Below are 24,453 nucleotides of genomic sequence, written 5' to 3' on the forward strand. Positions count from 1 at the left end.
TACCTTTGAATCCAAACAGTCTTAACCACTGGGAGGGCCTCAGAAGAGAACTCCAGGCTGGCCCTTCCAACATGTGGGACCTGGTGTCTGTCAGCTCTGCCCCATAGAGCCAGCCCTCCAGTGGGACAAGGTGCTGGTGGGAGCTCAGCTCCCCCCCTCCCTTTCACTAGGGGCTTGAAAAACCCAGGCATCTCAGCATCCAACCTCAGGCTCTCAAGCACTTTGCTGGGTGTCAGGCACCACTCTGGGCTTGTATGTGAAAAGCTCAGGAATAACATTTTATTGCTCAGTAGGTTTTTTCCTTTCATCTCTTTTTCATGTACTGTCCACATGATTATGCTCTTGCAGAAGGCCCTGCTGAAGATAGGCTGCAGTCTTAATTACTACAGGCTAATTACCTTTAATGAGCAAATTGCCGCACATCGATGTGGGATTTGCCCTGAGAAGAATTTTAGACAGTCCTCTAATATGACTGATATTGTATCTAGGTTATGCAATGATGAAACTTGACAGTATCCTCTAATCAGATGAGGTGCACGACCCTGAAGATCTGAGACACCAATTGACTTTTCTGCCAACATAATATTTCAGCTTTGTTTTCTGCAAAGTACTTGCTAAAGCAGCTTCACAGTGCTCCTAGCTTATTTAATTTATTCCAGTGATCTTAGTGAAATAAAAAAAAGTAAAATCTCCAAGGGTTCAAGATGGACTGCCCCAGAACAAGATCCCAGTTTCTGGCCTTGGAGACAGGTCGCCCGCAATCAGCACTGCAGCTGCATATGCAAACAGTGAGAGAGAACAGATCTTCATGAAAAAAAGCTGGACTGAATCATCAAATCTGTTGAGAGTATGTCTTCCATTTAATCAAAGGAAATATTTAAGCACTAGCAGTATTCAGAAGCTACAAATTAATTGGTACTTGTAGGCACTGATTATGGTTTCCATTTTTCTTTATATTTACATAAATACGTGTGGAAGACTGGTTGCCTGGCTCTTCCAGGAGTGGGGAAAGTGATGCTCCCCACAATTATTCACAGAGCTAGCTGGGAATCAGCATCAGAAGAAATCGATCCTGGTTATTACCTCATGGTATACAGCAGAGTACCATCATCCTCCAGGCGCAGGAGTTTGTTTGGGGTTGTCATGTTGTGAGCAATAGACTTCTTGCCATTGTGGAAAAAAGTGTCTGGGGTCCAAATCTTGCTGGCAAGCAGGTTGTTAAGAGGGAGGCGTTGCATAGGTCCTTTGAATCTCAGCCTTTCATCTTTCCAGCTTTGCCGGAAAAAAACATCAATGGTGTATTCCTGGCACAAAGAAAGAGTAGAGGTGTTGCAAGGGCCTGAATAGAAGGGATGGTTCCAAAAATGACTTCAGCAAAGCATATACAGTGCAGTTGAGAGGTATGTGCTCAAACTTACCATTTCTGTGTCTGACACAGGACCAAAGCTGGTAACATAGATGTCTGTTTTCACCTGAGTTATTCTCTCTGTAATAAATACAGGCTCTGAGTTAGTAACTGCTCCAAGATGCTTCTGATGCATTTATCTGTTAACAATTTCTGAATTATTCAAAAATCTGTAAATGCTTGAAATTAAGAAGCTGTTTGAGAAGGAATTTCATCCCTGATCAAACGCATATGTCAACTTTTGGAAGCCCAGGCTCTCTGCTTATAATCAGTGGAATGAAACAGGCCCTTCAAAGGTAAAAATCCTCTGACAGACAGGTTTTGATATCTACTACGGGATGAGATGAAGTGTATCTTGGGAAGGACCTATTCCCTCTCTTGGATTGGGTGATCTGTCCAATTTCAGACAACTATATTATTGATGTCCAAAGTTAGGCAAAATTAATTCTACCCTCAAGAATCTAAGTCTTTCTGGCATCTTTTAAAATCCAGGACTAATTTAATTTAAGGGCAGAAATTTCAGAAGTTTGTTACATAAGATATGAGCATTGAGCCCTATTTTCAAGCATCTCTGTGTAAAGTGAGAGGAGAAGGAGAGAAAGGGATGAAAGCAATGTGTTGGTCTCACAAGAGGAAGGGGAGGGGGGGTAGCCAGATTAAAAAAGGGCCAGGAAGAAACATAACAGATGGTTTACACATGGGTAGAAGACGAGAGAAATCTGGGGGATAGAGAGCTGAAGAAGGGCTCGACAAGGTTAGGATGGCAAGCAACTATTCACAAGTTATGGTTTTAAAATAGCTGCTGTAGAAGTTATCAAAATGACATACCAATACAGATTTGCTATAGCTGTCTAAAAATGGATGGTTTGAGGATCTGTGTTTAGCAAAGATTTTTGTCACCAGAATAATTTTGTACATGCTGACCAGTGAGGGAACCCTGCAACAACCTGCTGGCACCCTGTCTTGCTCACCTCAGGCAGTGCCAGCAAGAGAAGAAACCCAAACTGTATTAAATTACAGAAAAACAAAGCAGCATATATGCTCTCCTAACCCAGCCTCACGTGACCTCAATGACTGGAAGAAGACAACTTTCAGTGACCTTTGTATTCCGCTCCATTTGCCAGGAGACAAATGTAGTTTCTGGGCTTCATTTAGCTAATGAAACACAACTCCCTGATCAAGGCCCATGTTGAGAGTAGGCACCCATTCAGGAGGGCAACACGTAGGTGGTAGTCCCACATAAGAGGGACCCAGCCACATGGAATGCATTATCCTACCTCCCAGTCCTGGGCGCAGTCGGTTGTCGTAGCCATCCAGGAGACCATCCAAGATCCTGGTGAATATCGTGATGTTGTCATTGGCGTCCTCTTTTCCCGATGCTGTTGGTGTTTGTGAGAAGCTATTTGATGCAAACAAAAAAGAAACACATGAAAAGCCATGCAAGCCTCAGAGAGCTTCGGTCTCAAGGGAATTTTAACTCTGCCCTCTCTCGAAGCTCCAGCTGAGTGGCATGGGGAGCTGCAGCAATTTAACCACTGCTACAAGCAATCATAAATAGCTCTTCCTAGAGGATGAGGATCCAATGCAGGACTCGTGCTGTGGCTACAGCCCTAGGATGCTGGATTGAAGGACAGATAAGCTTACAGACCCTGTTGATGTAATAATGCACAGGGAGATCACAATGCCCTGCTCTGCCTTGCCCCCACCTCTGCCCCTGTTTTTTACCCTGGGTTAGCTCCCCAGTATTTGGGAACTGCACCTACTGGCAGGAGAGCTGCATGAGAAGCATGGGTTTGCCTGGGGACACTGAAAGTCTGCCTGAAGGTACCCTTTAATTCTTACATGCCAAACAGCTTCTAATTTTGACAGTTTATGTAATTTATTGCTAGAACAAAGAATGAACTGTAGTCTCATTTGAGGATAACAAACTCCCACTGAACTAAAAAACCCCACCCCAGATGACTGGGGTATCTGATAAAAAAACAGACTGCAGTATGGAAAACACAGTTCTTCATTCCTTCTCCCTCTTTTGCATGAATTAGTCCATCCTTGTAGTATGTAAATAACAGCAATGTCTAGTTGGTCTTATCCCATATATTTTGGGCTATCCCAGATTCTTTTATTTTAGTGAGATATCTATAGAATTACTTCAGACATGATCCTTCAAGCCCATAAAACATCATTGATTTTTTATTTAAAACGTGGCTGCTCAGGTATGTGTGGCTCAGACCTAGGAAGCTGATTCTCCAGCTCACACAACAACTATGACTTACATTTTTAAGTCCATTTCTTTTTCATTTAATGATGCTCAGGAGAATCCCCTGCCTACTAATACCTTTGCTTACCTAAAAAACAGACATATAAGGTTATCCATAAACATGCTACACCTGCAGCAAGCCATGAGCATCTCTTAAAACAGCAAGTTTGATCACAGTCTATACTTATTCAAGTTTCAGTCTCTGCTGAAATCATTGGCAAGTGCTTCAGCTGTGACAGGGCACATTGTCCCACTAGAAACAAAACCCTGCAGACCAGAATTACTTACACACACATGACCTAAACTTGATGTGAGCCAGTCACACAGAGGCAAAAATATTTTAAAAATCCATGTTTAGTTACTACCAGTCCCCAGGGAAATAAATCATTAAGTAAAGGGAGAACCTCAAAGCGTCCCTCTGATCAGTTTGCCTTGCAGAATTCTTGAAATTTATGTGTTAGGCTTACCTGACAGAACGGGATTTATACCAAAGAAGACAAGGGACCTCAACCTGGTTTTACCTGCACAAGTTTTATATTAATGGGACCTCACTGACACTTATCAGTTTTGGCAACACGAAACCCAGGTCGGGACAAGGTGTTAGTGGCCACACAGTCCCTCACAGACTTCAGGAACCCCAGTCCCATGCCTGTTCCCTTTGTAGCTCGTGTGCCTCTGCTAGACAAGGAAAGAACAGCAAATCTCAGGAAGGGAAGTAAGGCCAGGTGGTAGGAGCACAGCTCCAATTCTCAGGAATGCCAAAACCCCTGCAAATGCCTGACCGAGGAAGCTCCTCGTGGCACTGCTGTGACCCTCAACAAGCTGAACAAAGGAGAGTCCAGGGTCACCAAGCAGCTCCCTTCCACTGCAGGCAGAGGCATAGCCACAAATATAGCCCATTTTTTCAAGCCATCCCATCCCTGTGTAATTGAAGGACCAAATGAATTCTGTTTTCTATGCTGTGACCACAAGTTCCAGCGAGTGACTGAGACAGACAACATTGCAGACATTTGACTATAATGAAAGACAGTTAATCCAGCAGATGCAAACAGATTACAGCAACATTAGACAGCCTTGCAGGCTGGACCTTTCAAGGCAAAAGACTGTTTACCTTTTCTGTCAGTCAGATCAAAGGGAATTACTGCCTAAAGGTGAGTAATTACAAACAGCAGCCTAGTAGATACAAACAGGAGACAGAAGTTACAAAGGTTTCTTCCTATCCAGTGAAAATAATTAAAGCACTGGTAAAATCCTAGAATGCTATTTTCAACTTTTTTTTACTTTAGCTTCTTTTTCCCTAAGAAAGAGATATGCATGATGTTGTCTGCCTACTTCACCGCATCAATGTAGGAACCCATTGTCATTTTCCAATGCATCTGACAAAGAAGCAAGGAGCTCTAACTTCATTTCTATCCTACAAGTTTTATGAGAAGCAGTGACTAGACAAGGGGAGAGCAATCTAAATTAGTGCCTCATTAAGTAAAAATGTGAGGTCAGCAGTCATCTATTCCCTCTGGCTCAATGACTGGGCCAGCGAGCGTGCATGTAGCTCAGAAACAGCCTCAGCAAAACCAGCCCACCTCCTCTCTGCTAATTAAGAGGTATAGAGGAGACTTGCAGGGTGATTAGGAAAAATCCTGGGAGAAAAGGACTGCAGAGGTAAAATGTAGGTGTTGCAGGGGGAGACGGGAACAAGGGATGCCAAATGCAGAGCTGGGATTACTGAGAAGGTATGGTGCTAGGGGCACAGGATACAAAGCTTCACTAGTTTCTCTGCTCTTGAAAAAGCTTGTTATTTTTAGTGCTCATGGCTGAATTCAAAGCCAATTGAACTCAGAGGGAAGATTTCCATTGAACTATTTTTGTGGTGATGGGGAAAAATATACTTAGTTCTCATAACTGCTCCTCCGAATCTAACAAGAGCCATTGATGCTGCTTCTATCTCAATCACATACATCCTTCACAAGAATAGTATACACACCTAAAATACTGAAATACTTGTGTATCTCCTCAAGAAAACCTAATTAATAGATGAAAAAGACTGAGAAAAAACTGGGGTGAAGACTCGTAAGAAGTCTGCACTCCATCTGCAAAACTGCAATCCAATTTAGATTTGGCAGATCACTTCACCCGAGAAAGAAGGCATCTGACGCTCAGTTTCAGCAAAATGTCACTATTATTTGAAGTTGCATTTGCAGATTATTGTTTGCCATTAATGCAAGCATTAGTGTTGAATTTCTGGTTTTGAGATTTCTGGTGAAATACATGTTTTGGACTAAGTGCTGATATTGTCTTTTATGACATAAGACCTTTAAACTGTATGTGTAAAGTTACATGCGTGCATTAGATACTATTAGCTCTATGAATAGAGAGGAAACAAGTGATATCCTAAACTAATTATTTCCACACAGCTAAAGAAAGGTTTTATCAACATGTTAGCAGGTGAGCACATTGTTGCCCCTCTGCAACCAAAAATGTTTTTATAGCAGATACTTTCTGTTATGGATAAAAATAAACCTAGAAAAGAAACTTAGGAAATACTAAGAAAATCGAAAGATAATTACATTTAAAGCTCATTATCAAACATGAACTAAACCAACCAGGAATAGTTCTCATCACATTTATTTACTATTCTAATTTCGGGATGACTAAAAAAATCATAAGCCACAGAAGAGGCCCATCAGTGTAAAATGTAATAACTCTCTAAAGATCTTCAGCTACCCCTTCTGAGGAGTTATAGTTGGCCATTTTAAAAATCATTGTCTTCTTTACTATCTAGTCAAAATCACGACATGTACTATTTATAGATTAGTTGTAATAAGAGGAAAATGTGTGGCAGATATTCCATGATTTTCCACAACAATTTTATTTGTTCCAAAAAAAGACACTGGAAAAGTAACTAAGGAGTATTATGTCATTGAAAGTTGCATTTTTTCTCTCTCTTTTAAGAGCAGAGTTTCTGATAGCTTGCATTAATAGGAATGGAATTGTACCAGAATTTAAGACAAATTTAACAGATTGTGGAAAAGACAGTGGAGAACACACTTGCACACTTTTGGATACTGTCAGCTACCAGGACATGAAAGGATTTGCTTTTCTAATTTATCTTCTTACCATCCCTGTCTTCCAGATTCTTAAGATGTGAAAATGCTGATATTTTGTGAATCTGTGCAATGAAGATTCAATTATTCCACATCATTAGGATAGGGAGAGGAGTGACTGAAAATAACGAAACTTTAATTTTCTTGGCACATCCTGAAAGAATATTTTAATTATTTTATTTAGCAGGAGTAGTATTTTACTACCTTATAGGAATGAGCAATTTGTGAGCAGTGTTTTCTATGAGTCTGTTTTCATAGGGCTCCCGTTGGCACCTTAGTACCCTTTTCAATATCTTGAATTTCTCCCAGTCACTAGAACATCCCAGTACTCTCAGCTTCCCAGTTCACCAACCTTCAGCTTCACTGGGAGGCCACAGTAGCCAGGGCTGGTCCTGCACTACAGACATGCTGGAAGGCCTGCAGGTACACACCTGCTCTTTGTCCTGCCAGCAGGACAAGCAAAAGGGAGATGCTGAAGCTGCAGCTTTCTGTTCAGACTGCTGTCTGTCCTCCTCCTCCAAGTGGTTCTACGTACTCACTTAGGTTTCCCATTACAAGAAGTGTCTAATGTATTCAAAAGGCTATATGGAGATATGAAGAAGTAAAGCTAAGCAGTGTAACAAAAATGAGTGGATATCCACAACTGCATAAGCATGGTAATTCCTATAGCATTAGTCCTGTAAGTATGAGGAAGAAGTCCTCTGCAAGTAGTTGGAAAGTGATAGCCTAGAAGAACTAACTGATTAGGGTTGCGAAGACTAACTTGAAACAGCAGCCTGAAGGAAAGGCCTGTTCAGCCTAAACAGCAGGATTATAGTCTTAGTGATAAGGGCTGTGAGCTAGTAGAAAAGTATGTGAAACTACAGACACACCATGGACTGAATTCTTAGTCTATGGAGAAGTTTTGCATTGGTGACATTCGAGATCTTCAGGTTTACATGTTTCTGCTATTGTAAATATTATTAGCAGATGGCAACGAAAGTCTGGTTACACAAACAACCACCATCCCCATTGTTTTCGGCTCTGGGACAGCTTTTCGAGATTGCATGTCTGTAACACAAATGCAGAGGGACTGTCTGTCTCTGGAGATGTCCCTATGGACAGTCTGGGGCTTGCAAAGAAGAGTCAGGATGTAGTAAGATTGGTCAGTCTGGGGCTGATCATGTGCTACTTCACCTCAAGGAGATCTAGGTGCAGGCAGTCACCCATCCTGCTGACCTTCGCAGGGCTGCAACTGCGTGGGCTTCCTGTGGGCCAGACAGTACAAGATTCTGGGCAGTGACATAGCACCCATGGACTCTGGCAGAATAGGATCCTGCGTACATTGAGTTCCTTCCTCAAGTGATGTTCTCATAACTGTAGTGGGCATGAGTCTCTCTGAAAGAGGTAGATCCTGAATTATTTTGCGTTTCCAGTGACCCCCTGACAAAAGAGCACCCACTTACTGCTTTGTTTTTTCAGCCTAACCCTGTGGGCCTTGCATTCCTGAAACCAAAACTGAACCAAAAAAAATTTAGTGCAATCCTCCCCATAAGACAAATGGGAGGAATCAGCCTCTTGTCTCACTCAATACTCTTCACGGTTATATTTGACTTAATAATTCTCTAGCTCTATTAGGATTGTTTACTTTCAAGACAAGTGTGAACTAGCTTGAAGTACTTCAGTAAAACACAGTAACTTATTAGATCACAATTTAACTCAAGGATAAATTAAAGCAAGCTGAAAAAGCCTTGACTCATGCTGGAGCCCTTCTGCAGAAGTAGACTCATAACATTGTTACACCAACAATGGTGTGGGGCTTCGCATCTGCATCTTGTTTCATCTGTATCTTTGAATTTTAATTGTGATTTTTCTTTAAATAACTTCTGTCAACTACGTCTACATTCCTTCTCTACAACTTATTGATATATCTTGATAATAATCTCCCATTTATGTTAAACATTAATCACAGATTTTTGCTAAGATTTCTGAAGTAGCCTAGGAGACTGAGATAAGTACTTTCTGTTTATTTTACCAGCCATTGTACTTCAAAATTCCCCAAAGTGGCTTTAGATACGTCAGCTAAAACTGTATTTATGATTTCATATAAATATCAAATTACTGTGGAAAATCATAGAAAAAACTCTGCCTACTGTATTTGGCTTTTTAAATCTGTGCTCATTTGACCAATCACTTCTAACACATTGCAAAATACATTACACTGCAGTGTAATGTAACAGTGCAGTACAAACATGGACGAAGCCAATAAAAAAACACTTCGTAGCAACAGCAAGTATTATCAGTATTAGATTCTTGCAGCTAATATACCAGCCTACATGTGAACCGCACTATTCTGTCCTGAAGAGTCAGTCCCAAAGCACTTAGCAAATTACACTCTGAAACTGCTTCTGCCTCTGAAAAAGAAGAGCCGAAGCATCCTCTGTCTTTTGCACAGGGTCAAAACTCAGCCCTAAGGCACTGTGTGAATGGTGCAGAGAATTGGAGCTGCTTATCTCTGCAGGCCCGGACTAAAATTACTAGATCAGAAATAAGGGGCAGGAGGGGAGGTTACGTGATGATCTCATTTTAGTGCGCAGAAGCTGCCTGAGTAACTCTCAGAAAACAAGTGTCCTAGTTTCCCCTAAATGTCCTGTTCTGATTATGTGTCAGGTTACATGTCACACTGATTCCTACCTGGGACTTAGATTCAGCATTTGTTTTGGAGTCAAAAGGGAGAGTGAAACCCTCTTATTTTTTTGCAGCCTCATCTAGCTCTACTTCTGTTAGAGGAGCAACATAGTTAAAAGAGCTCACACCAAATGGGGGTTATGCACAGTTACTCCAATGTGCTGCCTTTTGAGGGATGATGGACAATAAGGAAGGACTTATGGTTGTAGTCCTCAGGATTTTCTCAATGTGGTAACACTTCCTTGAATTACAGCCATGTCAAGATAAGTTTAAAACCAGTCCCCCACTATCTAAGCCCTCTTCATTTCTGTCATAAAAGCCAGAAAGTTCTGTCTTAGACTACAGTGAAAGGACGATCAAGCTTTTCCAATGTAAATGCATCAATGTAGAGCTCTTTGCATCCTTTCTTATATGCTATGCTACAAACATTTATATAAGCCATTGTGGTCACAGGCTTCTGGCTGACTATGCAGGACACACGCCAGGGACAGGGCTGGTTTGCTTACTGCATAGGCAGTCATCACTCAAAGTTCGGTCTTTCTTCTAGTTCCAATCTGGAAAAAAAATCACTTTGCTTGAAATCAGAAGCTGATTTGCATCTCCATTTTGTATCTTCTTATAGCAAGGAATTGATGGGTGTGCTTGTGAATCAGCATGTTAGGAGGATTTTTTTTTTCTGGTGAAATCATAAATAATTGTTCTCCTCCACAAAAAAGAATCAACCTACGTTTCCAGAGCACTTGCGAAATGCTTTTTCTAGATTCCATTGCATAGCCCAAATTTGGAAAGTTCTTAAGATTTCTGGCTTCAGGAAAATAAACATATGAATAGGGGGCTTCTGTTTGTTTGTGGGTTTCTTTTTTCCTAAGAGCTATAGCATGAGTGTTTCTTCAATATAGTTTTCAGCACATCGCTGTCAGGAAAGCATCCAAAGCAAAAATAAGGAAACAGAGTTCCTCGAATTTTGCTTCGGGGAAACACAATTTCTCATTATCCAAGCAAGTTTCAAACTCAGACATCCTCCTGAGTAGTCACGATCTTAGCTTACTCACAAGGAAAGCCTGTACCAGCTCACAGAACGCACCCAGTCCTGCTGTTGCAGCCTTGCACTACTGCCTGCACCCTGCACCCTCCAGGTGAGGGGGAAGGTGCAAACCCCCAGCTCTGCTGCAGCCAGGTAAGAGCAGTCAGCAGCTACAGGCCTGGCCCAAGCTCCTCGTGCCCCCCAAACCTGCCAGTGAGAGTGTTACAGGCGTAAAGAGCCGACAAGAGACAGTGACTGTGAGCAGGAAAGCCAATTGCTCCCTTCCCTCCTGACACCAGCACATTAAGATGAAATGCAAAGCCCGCTTGTTTTGTTCGGCTGCTCCGCACCATGCAGAGCCAAGGTTTTTTATTTCCTTAAAAAGCCCACAGCAAAATTTCTAATGCAATTGGCAACTCACCCGAAGTGGCTGGCTAAACTCATGGAAACGCAGAAGAGGAAGAAGTTTTTGATCATGATAAAGTCAGAGACCATCCCATTGTCCATTCCAGAGGAGAGGAGGAACGCAAGTGGTTGCTTTGGCAAAGGTGCAGCTGCTCACCTTGTTCTTATGCTGCAACAATAAAAAATAAAAAAATAATACAAAAGATAAATCATTACAGGGGCAAACACCAGGGTAGCCGAGTTCAGCTAACACCGCATCTTCTGCTATCTGTTTTTGAAAACTTATCTAGGCTTATGTAAACATCAGCTGTTTATGTAAAATTGTATATCTTCAAGGACATGTTTCACCTTCTGCTGACAGCAAACTGCAAAACAGGAAAAATTCTTAGTGGCCCAGTTTTCCTTTATACTTGACCATCACATAAGTAACTAAAGAAGTAGTCACCATTTTCCAAATGCCAATCCTGACCCTTTACCTATCTCAACAACTTCCACACGCCTGCAAACCCAGGGCTGTGTGCAGCCTCCGCATCCTTTCCTTCCATCGCAGTTTTTTCCTATTAAATACCCGGCTTCCCTTTCCAAAATCCCAGTCGAAATGCCAAGAAACACCTACTGCTTCTTGGAATTCACACTGCTGATGCACGGCTTAGCAAAGAGAAGGTGGGCTGGGGCGGGTGGGGGGTAAAAAGTGACCTTCCTTGCAAAGGCACATAAACCTCATACTAGCACGAAGAATGACAGTAATGTAGCTATTCCAGCGACTGCCACTTATTCGGATACCTGCTTCAGCGACCCGATCACCAGTTTCAGCATTGTGCACTAACATTTTCCTCTAAGCCCTACTGAGAGGGGAAAAAAAAAAAAAAGGCAACTCCCCTAGCCCCCCCCCCAAAAAAAACCCCAAAGAAATAAACAAAAACCACCACCACCCCCCAAATCCTAACCCACAGTATCACCACCTCAAGCCCCCCGCCCCAAAATCAAAGCCAACAAAAACCTAAAAACAATCCCCGAAATCACACCCAGAGGGAAGCTGCCTGGATTTTCCACCTGAACCCTGTGCCCCCCGCGCCACACACCGCTCCACAACTTACTCTCCCCACTCCGCCGGCTCAAGCAAGACGAAAAACCCAAACCCAAAGCCGCCCCCTGCCCCGCCGGCGCTGTTCCGTGGCGGGTCCCGCTCCCTCCGCACCGGCCACCGTGGGGCCGCCGCTCCCTTCCGCACCCGCGCAGCCTCGGCCCGCCCGCACCTGCTGGGCGACAGCCGCTCGCTCCGCACCGCTCAGCGGAGGCTGCCACCTGCCCGCCCGCCCCCGCTCCACCCTTCTCATCCCCGGTCTTGCTCACACCCCACCTGCCAAAGTTTCCCGCGGCCATGTGCGCGGCGCTGGGCGCAGCGGTGGCCGCCCCGGGGGGCTTCGGGCACGGCTTTCCCGCCTCCCGCCCGCCTTCTCCTCCCTCCCGGCAGCGGGAGCCTGGCGCTTACCAGCCGCTGGTGGGGGGACGAGGTCGAGGGGGGCGGTGTTCGACCGAAAGTTGCGGAGCGGGAGCGGGAGCCGAGCGGGAGCGGCGGCGCTGCCTCCCCGCCGCTGGCAGGCGCGGCCCCGCCGCAGCGCCGCGCCCGCCCCCGCGCACAGCCCGCGGCCGGGAGCGCGGGTCGCGGTGCGCGGGGGCGCGCCCGCCCCTCTGGGACCCTAGCGCAGACCAAGGTCCGGGAAGGTCGTGCGGACCGCGGCTTCCCCAAGCCGGCCGCCCGGGAGCAGTCTCCGCCCGAGTCTCGCCCTCTCCGGGGTAGGGCCCTGGGCGAGCCCCTTGACACAGCCCGGCCGTGCGGATGTGGTGAGATCGTGGGGCAGGGTGTCCTCGTCAGCGGAGAGGCTTGACGCTATGTAGCCTCCTTACACACAGACGTATGGGCGTATATAAATATACACATCACCCATACACTCACAGATCTGTGTCTATATTCCTCTTCTATACTCAATGGACCTGATCTAAATCATCGTAACTCCATTTCTGAAGTGGGGATTTGTACCCTCGGTGTTAGCTCTTTGAACATCCTCATCATTAGACATCCACGGTTTGTGTTGGCATTAATAAAAGATTTCTGGAGACCTGGGGTAACTTCGAGGTTTCCTTGTTGACTGTGTGCAGTGTTATTCTAGAAAAATGGATGTGCTGCTTCACAGACCCAGGATAGGGAGCATTACACTTGCTACATGTTCAAATTACATAGATTATATACTGCTTCCAGGTGTGGAAGGATTGGTGTCTTTTGAGCTGTCCAAGTGTTGTATCGTTCCAGTTCCTGTGGATTCCTTACAATGGGTGCAACATTTTTAACAGGCGGGTGTTACACTTGATAAATATAGTTCCGATATATACTGCTGTGGCCACACTTCGTAATAATACTCTAAGTGCAGTTATTAAATTAACAGATCTAACAGGGTTATGTCTGTCTTTCAGACAACATGATGGACAACTGAATCATTTGTCTTTTTCCTGCAACCTTAAAAAAGCTCTGTGAAATTAATCCCTCAGCTGAAATCAATATTGCCATAGAGGGTGCTGCTACGTGTGTGCCTAGTTCATGGTCTGCACAGATTGAATTGAAAATTGGTCCTTATGAATTTCAATTTTCAATATTTTGGTTACATGTGGTGCTTTCAAGCTTTCTAGCAGGTTTTCAACCTGCATTCAGGTTTTCTAGCAATGATTTATGATCTCAAATGCAGAGCCAATGACATAACGTTTTTACTTTTTACTCATTAGTGACTTCAATAAATATGAAGTTGTGAATGAATGTTGCTTTCAGAAAAGCTTTCCTGGTGCTTAAAAATACCTCAGTAAAGTCGTGTGAAGCGCCAGTAGTTTCTCATGATAATGTTCTTGCCTAGGAGTGTTTAAATCAGATTTTTTACAGTGCTTGGATTTCTAGTATGAACTATTTATAACTCCGCATAGGTGATGTTGTAAAAATATGTGATCTTTAAATAATTTTACAAAAGAAAGCTGTAGCAATATTGGCCTAGACTTTCCAAGTGAGTGGCTGAGAACTGTGCACTCCAGCTGCTTGCTCCAGCTCTCTGGCAAATAGAACCCAGCCTTGAATCCTCTGACTTGCTGCATCTTCTCCGTGAAGCCATATGCTGCAGATCCACTTCACAAAATGCGAGACAGAAAACATTTCAGACTTGAGGGAGCAAAAGAACAAGGAAAAGACAAAATAAAATAAAAAACAAAATAGAAGAGTACAGAATCGTGGAAAAGGCTGCTCAAGGAAGTGTCAGAGACCACATCCCAGAGGTGATTTAAAAGACGTGCAGGGTCTTGGGGTGCTTGGGGACATGGTTTAGCCTTGGCAGTGCTGGGTCAGCGATTGGACTTGATGATCTTAAAGATCTTTTCCAACCCAAACTATTCTGTGGTTCTAGAGCGGCCAGCTGAGGCAGAGAGCCGCCTTCGCCTAGAGAAACGAGCCCCACCTGGTCCCCCCTCACCGTGTCACTTGTCACCCGGGTGGGCGACCTGTGCCAGGGCCCGCAGTTCTCCCTGCGACCGCCAGGGGGAAGCACAGCTCCACGCAAACCCCTCCAGCAGCTCCGGGGCGGGCAGCGCGGGGCACGGGCAGGGGGCCCCGGAGCGGGCGGTGGCGCCACGGGGCCGAGCATCCCCCCGGGGCTTTTCGGGGCTGGAGGAGGTGTGGGAGTACCGGGAGGAACCCGCCGGGCCCTTGCTGAAGAGGGTGGCCCCGTAGAGCCGCTGGGATGTCAGAGGTGTCCGTGCAGCTCCCGAAGCGTGGCCAAAATAAAGGAGGGAGGAAAAGGTGTCTCGGGTATCGGTGGCAGCGGTGGTACCGGCAGGGCAGCGCGCCTGGCGGGTCCTGGCAGTAGCGTTGGGTTGTCTTTTCTTTCTACAGCCTTGTCTGTGCGGCAGCGGTGTCATACAGATCCAGTTCTGCTTGGCAGCTAATTATGGCTAATGACGCAGTGTATCTGAGAGGTGTTGTTTATAATGTAAGGTATTAACTCTCGGGCAAACGTGCTTTTTTGAGAGCTTGTCAGGCATTAATTGCACAGGTTTTTGGATTGGATCCCTGAAGGATGGTGGCTTTGACCTGTGGCAGTGGAGTTATTACAAGCAGTAGAGGGATCTTTGAGTTGAAGGCAACAGTATTGTACATGTCCTCTGCTGTGTATTTGTTTCAGGCACTCCCTTGTGATTCATGCTTGCCCTATTTGTATGCCTAGGCTCCTTGTTTGGTTTTAAAGGGTATGTTGGACTTAATATGTGAAACAATTGCTTTTTGTTGTGGTCAAGGAAATGTTTTTGTTGCTTTCTTGCTTTCTGCACTGGCACTTAGCAAAAACCACCATGGCCTACCTGAATTAATTTTAAGCTGTGATTTTCTTTAATATTTGGTAGAAGATTTGCATGGTCTCTCTCTGACATTTCTCCTTGCCACATCATTAAGTAATGTTGCTTATCTGCAGAGGTAAATGCATTTGTGCTAGGTCATCCACTGCACAGGACTGAAACAACAGAACAGGAAAATTGGGTCATGAGTTTCACCATGGCATGTGTGAATACTTACATACTTGGGAGCTCCTTGAGAAATTCAAATGGAGTCATAACAACATCACACTCTGTTGGAAAATTGCCTGTTTCTCCAGAGGCCTAAAGCATCTGTTCCCTTAACCAAGGTGTTCCTTCTTCTCCCAGGAGAGCTGCAGAAAGTTCATGAAGCTGAGTGAAGGTGTGATGTGATGTGCTGTGGGTATCAACCCATGCAGTAGGCTCTTCTAAGAGGCCTTCCCTTCTGCCAAAACATTTCACTTCTAACTTCTAGCTAGAAAGAATTGCCTGTTTTCTTGAAAACTTTTGCCTTTGGCCTCCTAGCAAAGATTCAACAAAATGCAGGACTCGGGATAGGGATTTTGGTGATACAAATCCTTTTCCAATAGAGAGCAGTCTTAATTCATCAGTCATTGCATGAATTTCTAACAATCAGCTAACACCAGCTTTGCCTCCTTCAACACAGAGACTGAATCTGAACAGAGGGTGAAAGTCTCATTTCTACTCCCTTCTTTCTTAATATTTATAGACATAATAATCAAGAGGCTTCTACTCAGCCCTAGTGAAACACCTGGAGTACTGGGTTCAGCTTTAGGCTCCCTAGTAAGAGAGACGTGGACATGGTGGAGGAAGTCCCAAAAAAGGCTGAGAAGATTATTAAAGGATCTTTCCTTTGAGGAGAGACTGCAAGAGCTGGGACTGTTTAGCCTGGAGTAAAGGTGGCTCAGGGGGACATAATCCATCTATTTAAACACCTGATGTTAGGGAATGGAAAAGAGGGAGCCAGGTTCTGTTCAGTGGTATTCACAGATAGGACAAGGGGCAGGGGGCACAAATTAAAAGACATCGAGTGCCATCTGAACACACAAGAACATGTTTTCACTTGTGAGGATAACCAAACACTGTAATGGGTTGGACAGAGGGGTTGCAAAGTCTCCATCTGTGCAGATACTCAAAACCCAAAGGGAAAACCTGCTTTAGCTGACCTTACTCTAGCCAGAGGAGAGGCTGGCTGATCTCCAGAAGTACTCTCCAGCCTCAGCCTTCCTGTGATCCTTTAAGCACGGAGGATCAGTGAGGAGCACAGGGCCAGGGCCGATGATGAGGTTCAGGTCTGGCATTGCCCTCACAGTGCCTTTGCAGCTTTTGATAGTTGATAATTGGTATCAGGTCAGCTTGCTAGTGAGATACCGCTTTTTTTCTTTGTCCTAGAAAAGACAGAATTTCCTTTACACCAGCAGATAGCAATGAAAAGTCAAAGCGTGGGGTGAGATCTGCTTGCAGATGTTTTTCTGGTGGAAGAATGGAGGTTTTATTTACATCCTGGCCATGTTCAGATGTGAAATCTCTCTCTTCCTTCAGGGTCTACCAAAGTCTATCCTTGAGATTTAAAACATGAAAACCAAAGGGATTTGCAAAATGTCCTGAATTTCTAGTTCATGGTCTTAGACTCGGGGGGTGAAGGGAGCTACATAACAGCAGTCACTCCTGCATCACAGATTTCCATAGCAGCATTAACTCTGTCTTTGCGGATCACTTTTCTCTTGATTTGTGAGAATACAGGCTGTTTGTTCTGGGTATCCATGAACTCTGCAGTAAGTCACCTCTTCCATGAGTGTTATATCTCATAAACAAGTGCCTGCTGATACCTCACCTTGAATCTGCCCCTGGTTGTTGGCACAACTTCTTCAGCAGAGATAAGATTGCAGACTAGTGAGATGGGCTTTGCAAGCAGGAGATTTGAAATAAAGCTGTCACCCAATCAAAACCTATAACGTGAAGATTTCGTAGATTTGACATCCTGGGTCAAACTAGTAACTTGATTTAATGTACCTGTATGGACATAATGGGTTCAGATGTGAAGTTCACACTTTGCCAGCCTCTAAGCTGGACTGATTACGGGTTCCCTGCTTTGCAGCCATGAGAAATGTGCAAATAATATGGGAATGACTGCAAATAGATGTACTTAAGCTTCTCAGCCTAGAGAGAAGCAGGTGTGTTCAGAACCCCAAGTCAGACACATATGGAGCAAACGAAAGCACATTTTGTCTCTGCCTGTGTGCTTACTCAGTGGTGGCAGTCCTTGTATCCTGGCATTACCAGTATTCCAGTTCTCCCAATGTAACTTATAAATATATAAGCCATATTATTTAATAGAAAGAAACAATAATGAGAAGAATGAGTAAGTTTTCTAATGTTCAAGTAGACATTTCTGTCTTACAAACTGGTGATACATGCTTGTATTTAAAATGTTACAGTTTTCTTTGTAAAGTTAGGGTGGTTTTATTGCACACAAGTGAGCATGGAATCAGAAAACCTCTGAACTGGAATTTGATGGTCCAATCATATAAAAATTCCTTTAGTGAATTTCTTCAAAATGGCTAAATTTACTGGCTAGTATTTTAGCTAGCTAGAGTAGCAGTTATATCTATATTTGAAAAATAATGGGTCATGAAGGTGGCATTGTATATGACTTTCAAGCCCTCAGAACTACTGTAAGGTGATTTGGGTGCATCTTTTCTACGCGTATAGCACTGCATGGTGCACTTCTTTTGAGGACAGAGTGCACCTTTCATGATACAGTTGAGCAAAAGTACAACTTAGTCTGTATTCTGAAGCATCTAAGTAAAAAAATTACTTTAGGGAGAATAACCACAATTATTCTGGTTTATACATATGTTTTTTAAAGAAAGAATTATCAGGCTTAAACGAGCATAAAAAATTCTGCATCAATATTCAAGGCTTTATATATATGCTGCTGTACATGTTGTTCCCTCATAGCAGGAAAGAGAGAACAAATCCTAGAAGGAAAACCACAGAGATTTATTGAACTAAGATGGGAAAATTGATGTTGATAAATTCTTCATTAAATATATATTCAAATATTCATAATGGCTGGAAAGTGAGTACACCCATAGACAGCATAGGACTATAGTAACCCAGTGTATTTAGTGATGTGAACAGCAAAGTATTTGAAGTTGGTTACAGATACAAGGTACCAAAATCTATTTAACAGTACAGCTCCACATTGTATTATACATAGATGTGTGGGCATAACTCTCATGTTTAGACTGTAAGATATAAATGCCTATGCCCATTGATACCTATATGTAAAGACCAAATCTACCTGTCAACTGGATTTTGGCTATGTAAAGGCTAAGATAAGACTGGATTAGGATGTTTTAAGTCATGTTGAACTCTAGTCTTTTTGGTTGCTGTGATTTCCATATTTACTGAAATTCTCTGTTGTTTACATATGTGCTGAGCAGACTGGCAGAACTCATTTATTTTTCTGATCAACATTGGTAGCTGCCAAAGATACCAAAAAATACTAGTGTCCACTTCTGTAAAATTTAAGAAATTCTTTCAAGTCCCCCTGTAATGATTCATTATAATAATTAGCTGCTGCTAGAAAAAAAGATACATTCACAAATACCCTTTGGAAAGCTGTAGACACAACTTACATTTATTTTTAGAATTTGCAATATACTGATTTTCAAGATGAATTTGTTGGCAAGGGTTAGGTGGGAATAAATGTTCTCAGCAGTTCCAAATCCCATTAAATGTGACTTGTGTTACATAGACTCAAGTGCTATAATTAATAAACTTTCAGTAAAACTGGGTTTTAAAGTTATTTGATCTAGAATTAACATTAACAGAAATCAGACAGGACTGCTGCAACAAAACAAACCAAAACACCCTCCCCACACAAAAACAGCAACCAAAAACCAAACAAACAAACAAACAAAAAAACCCAAACAAACTGAAAATTCCCTATTTTGGAAAAAATATTGATGGAGATTTCACAATAATCTCTATATAATACTATGAGATGTTATATTGTAATGGTTGAACTATAGCAAGAATTATAATATACCACCAATGCAGGTGATGTCAGTGCTACAGCTTTGAGTGAAAACATTTTGTCAATCCCAGTGCAGTAGAATTCAGAAAGATGAAAAAAGTAACATATATTATGTATATCAGTCAGTAAGTCAGAGGTTCATGTAGTGTAAATTGGGATAAGTGAAGGGCAGCCTATACATCACCTGAGGTTATGCCTTGAGCATGACCCAGTAATTATGAGTCAGTCAGTAAGAGTCTCTTTGAATCTGAAGAATGAGGTTTGGCACAAATATTAATTAGGGGCATTTTTTTTTTTCTTTTGGCAAATAATTTATTCAGTGAAAAATGCAGGTGGCTTGCTCACAAAACAGCTGCAGAGATGGCTGAAATTTGGCAATTTGTATTAATCAGTGGAAAAAGCATTGAGTAAAACATTAGGTATGCTGAGCATTGTGGTTTTAATATTTCTCTAAAAGTCAGTTGAATCTAAGAGAAGGATATAGCTGCAGAAAGAGTTAAGAAGAGCTGGGAGGAACTATATACAACCTTTGCATCAAGTATTCTAAAGAGAATCTGGCTGCGAGAAACCCAGATTAACTCTTTGCTCTCGGCAGCCCTTGTCTTGTTACACACAGGGAACTTTGCACGGATTTTCCCTGGTCTCTCCTCAGAAACTGTTCCCCTTTTACAGAACTAATTGAGTGTTCAGTGGGTCAGCTATCCAGTGGAGATACCCAGCCCTTGCCAAGGAAACCTCAGCCTGGAGGGAAGGAAAGCAACCAACCTCCAAGCCGTGTATTTAGCATGTAGCAGACCCAAATTCAGTGCCAGGTAGAGTGTTCTCCATGACTACTTGTGGTGCAGTTTCCAAGGGGTGCAGTTTCTGCACACTCATTGTGTCTGGTCCTTCTTTAAAATCCATGGCAATTCCATTGGCTGCACATTCTGGAGAAGCAAGGCTACTTGCAAAACTAAGGTGGACTGGATTTATCACCATGGCTTTCACCTTCAGCAACCGAAAACTAGTGGATTAGTTTTGAATATGGGAGGTTATACTCAGATCACAGGTCAGTTGCGTACAAGAAAATTTGGCTGCTTGCCTAAACAGTATCACCTGCAGATCCAGGGATCTAACACCCATATTAATTTTATCAGCCAGAGTGTGAACAGTCAATGAACACAGCATCCCAGGAGGACAGAAGAGGATCAAAAGACCAGCTTCAAAGAGAAAAAAAGTTACTTAAATAAAATATGACTGCTGGAATGGTTGAAGTTTGAGTGTTTTCCCAGTTTACTAAAAAGAACAAAACAAGATCCATCAAATGTTGATCAGATACTTTTTGTGTGGAGAGCACTTTGACAGAACTCCAACTATGCTCAAGGCTTCAGGATGGAATGAGTTTCAGGTGAATAATCCCAGAGAAGAGACATTATGTCTCTCGGTTAATTTTCCACTCTAAATGTGTTTCATCATAAAGTACCATTTTATTGAAACCAGATTTATATATATTATACTATATTATATTACATTACATTATATATCTTATCATATCAGTAATATATCATATCATGTTATACTATATCTTATTATATTATAATAATTATAGTATTAAATTATATTTTATTTATTATATTAATTATATTGTTTTATTTATTATATTAATGTATTTACTTAGTATATCCATATCATTATATAATATGTAAAATAAAAATGTAAGATTAAAATATAATTATGTATTATACTTAATGTATATTGCATATTGTACATTACATATTATATATGATATATAATACACATTTTTAATATTATCACAGCTTTTTCAGATGTTCCAGCATCTATACCATAGAAAAAATAATTTATCCACCCAGGAACCACCAGCACTCCAGCAGCTCAGACATACACTCGGGTGTGGGTGAAACAGGTTCAAGACCTTTCTTTAAACACTGGACTCAAGTATTAGTATTTTACTGTGATGATAAACCCAGTATTCTGGAAGCTGGCTATTAACTGTGTATCTTATTTTATGAATGACCAACTTGGGCTGCCCAAGGCTCTGTGGAGCACTTGCAGTGGTAGACAGTCGGTGATGCTGTGGCTCCCCAGCACCTTTGACAGCAAGGCAGAGCAGTCTCCAGTAATGTGCACAGGCTTTGCAAGCCATGAATTTTAATCCTTGCCCTCCCACTAATTCACTGTGTATCTCCAGGCAAGTACCTATCTCTTCAGCTGTAAAAGGGGAATAATAATAAGGGTCTTCTATCTTTCGGCAGTGATAAATTCATCTGTGTTCTTGAGGCATGCAAATACTACTGATGAGTGGCCCAGGAAAGATCATGGAAAAAATGAATAATTCTATGTTTACTGCAGGCTTTGGTGGACAGTAAATAAGGCACTGGTAACTGGCTGGTGAAGATTAAGTTTCTAAGTAGCTGTTTATTCAGTATATTCAGTAGGTACTGTGTAATCAGTACTTATCCTGTGTAACGAATGGTAAAGGGTTATTTGGGGAAAAAAAATGGGAGGCAAAAACACATTTCAAGAAAAATCTTAATGCTGATTTACAGGAAAGCACAGCTTAGGGTTTCTTCACCCACTTAGTCTTTAGTGTTTTCCAACTTTAAAGCACTTGATTTCTGCACCCATCATAATGTTCTTCTAAGGCAACGATCTTCTATGCAGGTACATACGTAGGTTTGTAGCTTGGACCCTGCCATAAAATCTTAAGTTAAAAATAACATTTTGACTATGCACATGTATCTGTTCTTCATGTGCAAGTATTTCCATATGAAAACCAGGAAAAAAAATCTGCCCTCTTCTTTTTTAATGTCTGATCAGATCACACCATCATATTCCCATTCGTATATGAATTTTTCTGAGTTCTCAGATTAGTAGCAGGGTAGGAAGCCTGTTCAGTTTGTTAATGGAGTGGCTCTCTCTCTTTGTATATGAATAAAATCCCCCCCAAAGAGCTCCTCTTTTAACAAACAGATTTTTACTATTGAAAATAGCAAGGAAAACAATGAATACCACTGTACCTGGCTGAATGCTAACATTTCCATTCAAACTGTATTAGAGTAGTCTGAGCATGTTTATCCTGCAATTTAACTGCTTATTAGACCATTGCTATCACATCTGTGAAAAACATGTGCAATCCACAAAACAAGCTGCCAAATGTCCCTCTGCAATTACATTGTTCAGAGATCTGAATTGTCATCCTCTATTTTGTATCTGTGTATACGATGTGTCAGTGCAGCAGTCCCCCGACAGGGCTTGTTTGAGTATAGCTGGAGTCATGTTTACTTTTCTATCCATAAGGACATCTAAGCTCTGCCAGGACAGAATATGCACAGATCCATTGGTCTAATCTCTGTGCCATTTGGTGATGCTAGATTTAAAAGTAGGACATAGCAAATTAGAATCGTGGCATTTGAAGTAGTCTTGACATAAAAGGGAATCAGCCACTGTGTAATATTAACAGCCTTTCAGTGCATCTAATAAAGGATGATGTTTTGTTGTTTTCAAACTTCACACATTTCTAGACATCCACTTGATATTCTTATCTGTGATAACGTGAGATCTATGTGACATAATAAGAATATATTGTACAAAACAAAGCCATACGTGACCTCAAAGAATGTTTTAAAATGATACCTTAAAAGCATTTCTTCTTGCTATTCGTATCAAAAACCTTCAAGAGAAAGTATTTTAGAGGGAATTATTTCCATAAGCATGTCTTAAGGCCCTGATTTTATGACCTGCACACATGATTCATTCTGGGCTTGTGAATGCATTGCAACTGAACCGATATGCAAAGTTATTGCTGTGATTAACTTAGTAGAAAAATATTTGCCACATGTTTTTCATGTTTTTATTTTCACTTTACGAATGGTGCTACCAGCTATGAAAAGGATACAGACAATAGGCTCAGAATTACTGTCAGGGATGGCTGTTACCTCTAGTCATTTATGAATTAGACATCTGTTTTGCACATTGTAAATATTTTTTAAATACTTTGCATATGAAAAGAATGAGTGTAAAAAAAAAAGATTTAGGTGAAGGGATATTTAGCTTGTGAACATGGCAGCTTTGCTGCTCAGTAAAAGTTTGCCAGAAGTACATCACCAGAAGTGATGTACCTTGCCAAAATACACCATCAGAAGAGATGTACTTTGCCAGAAGTGCATTGGTGTCTGACAGAATCTGATGGCTTTAATTTCTTTTAATATCTCTTGCTTAGTGTTTTCTATTGGTCTACATCTTCAAGACACCTAGATATTAGAAAACATAGTGAAGAAACTAGAACATGGATCACCCAAATGTGAGTTTTCATGTAGACCCCACCATAAAAGACAGGCCAGTTGAAAATATTATTTCTCTTCAGCCACTGATGATGCCCACTAGAAAAAGTCTCTTACCATGATCTCCTGCAAAAACCATGGCCACTGAAATAATAATAATGCTACTGCTGAGAGGTAGGAGATGAACATAATTGCAACACGCTGAATTTCAGCAGGGATTGTGATAAGTGTAAGGATTTCAGTGCTAGACTATATCAGAATGATTGTAACTTGGGTGTACTTGGAGTTAAATGTAAAACTTTGGTCTTCCTGGAACAGCACCCTGATGCTTGTAATCAAAACCAATTTGAAACACTAATGTCTGTTTCTTGGTTTCAGGGAAAGAGATTAAGGGGCAGGAGAGATCACTGCCATCTTTCATATCACAGAATGTACTTTGAAAAGGTCACAGTGAGACCAGAGAAAAAGCTGTATGGAGGGAGAATGTACCACCTCCTGCCACTCCAGGACCGGTGGTAATATAGAGCTGTGAGCCAGCATCACAAGTTATAATAATAATGATGCTTAAACTCAACAAAATCTGCAGTGGCAAGCAGCAGCCAGGCAATTGTGGCTTGTTTAACCCAGCTATGACTACACACAGGCTTATGTTGTATAGACAATAATTTAATGTGGAAAGGAGCTGATGCTGTATTTTGCTGTGTAAGTGCTTTGGTTGTGATGCACAGAGACAGTTAAGAAGGTTTGAAAGGCCAGACTCATGATTGTATAGAAGCATGAAGAGCCTGGATCATTCAGATTTCCTACCTTAAAAAAAAAATAAATAAATTAACAGATACAGCTACAGCTAAGTGGTTCTAGGCCTTCA

At 42.0% G+C, this 24,453-nt stretch overlaps 1 protein-coding gene across 1 annotated transcript in view; it reads right to left on the reverse strand.

The window, feature by feature from the left end:
- The window catches only part of GABRA5 (gamma-aminobutyric acid type A receptor alpha5 subunit), a 57,245-nt gene extending 44,859 nt beyond the window's left edge, over positions 1-12,386 (reverse strand). The window contains exons 1-5 of the mRNA XM_030451394.1: positions 12,352-12,386; positions 10,876-11,028; positions 2,683-2,804; positions 1,419-1,486; positions 1,084-1,304 (exon numbers count right to left, since the gene is read on the reverse strand). Coding sequence (XP_030307254.1) covers positions 1,084-1,304; positions 1,419-1,486; positions 2,683-2,804; positions 10,876-10,961 — 497 coding nt within the window. The 5' untranslated portion in view covers positions 10,962-11,028; positions 12,352-12,386. The remainder of the gene's footprint in view (positions 1-1,083; positions 1,305-1,418; positions 1,487-2,682; positions 2,805-10,875; positions 11,029-12,351) is intronic.
- Positions 12,387-24,453: the final 12,067 nt, after the last annotated feature.

The sequence above is a fragment of the Calypte anna genome, chromosome 1 (genome assembly GCF_003957555.1).
Source record: "Calypte anna isolate BGI_N300 chromosome 1, bCalAnn1_v1.p, whole genome shotgun sequence".
NCBI lineage: Eukaryota > Metazoa > Chordata > Aves > Apodiformes > Trochilidae > Calypte > Calypte anna.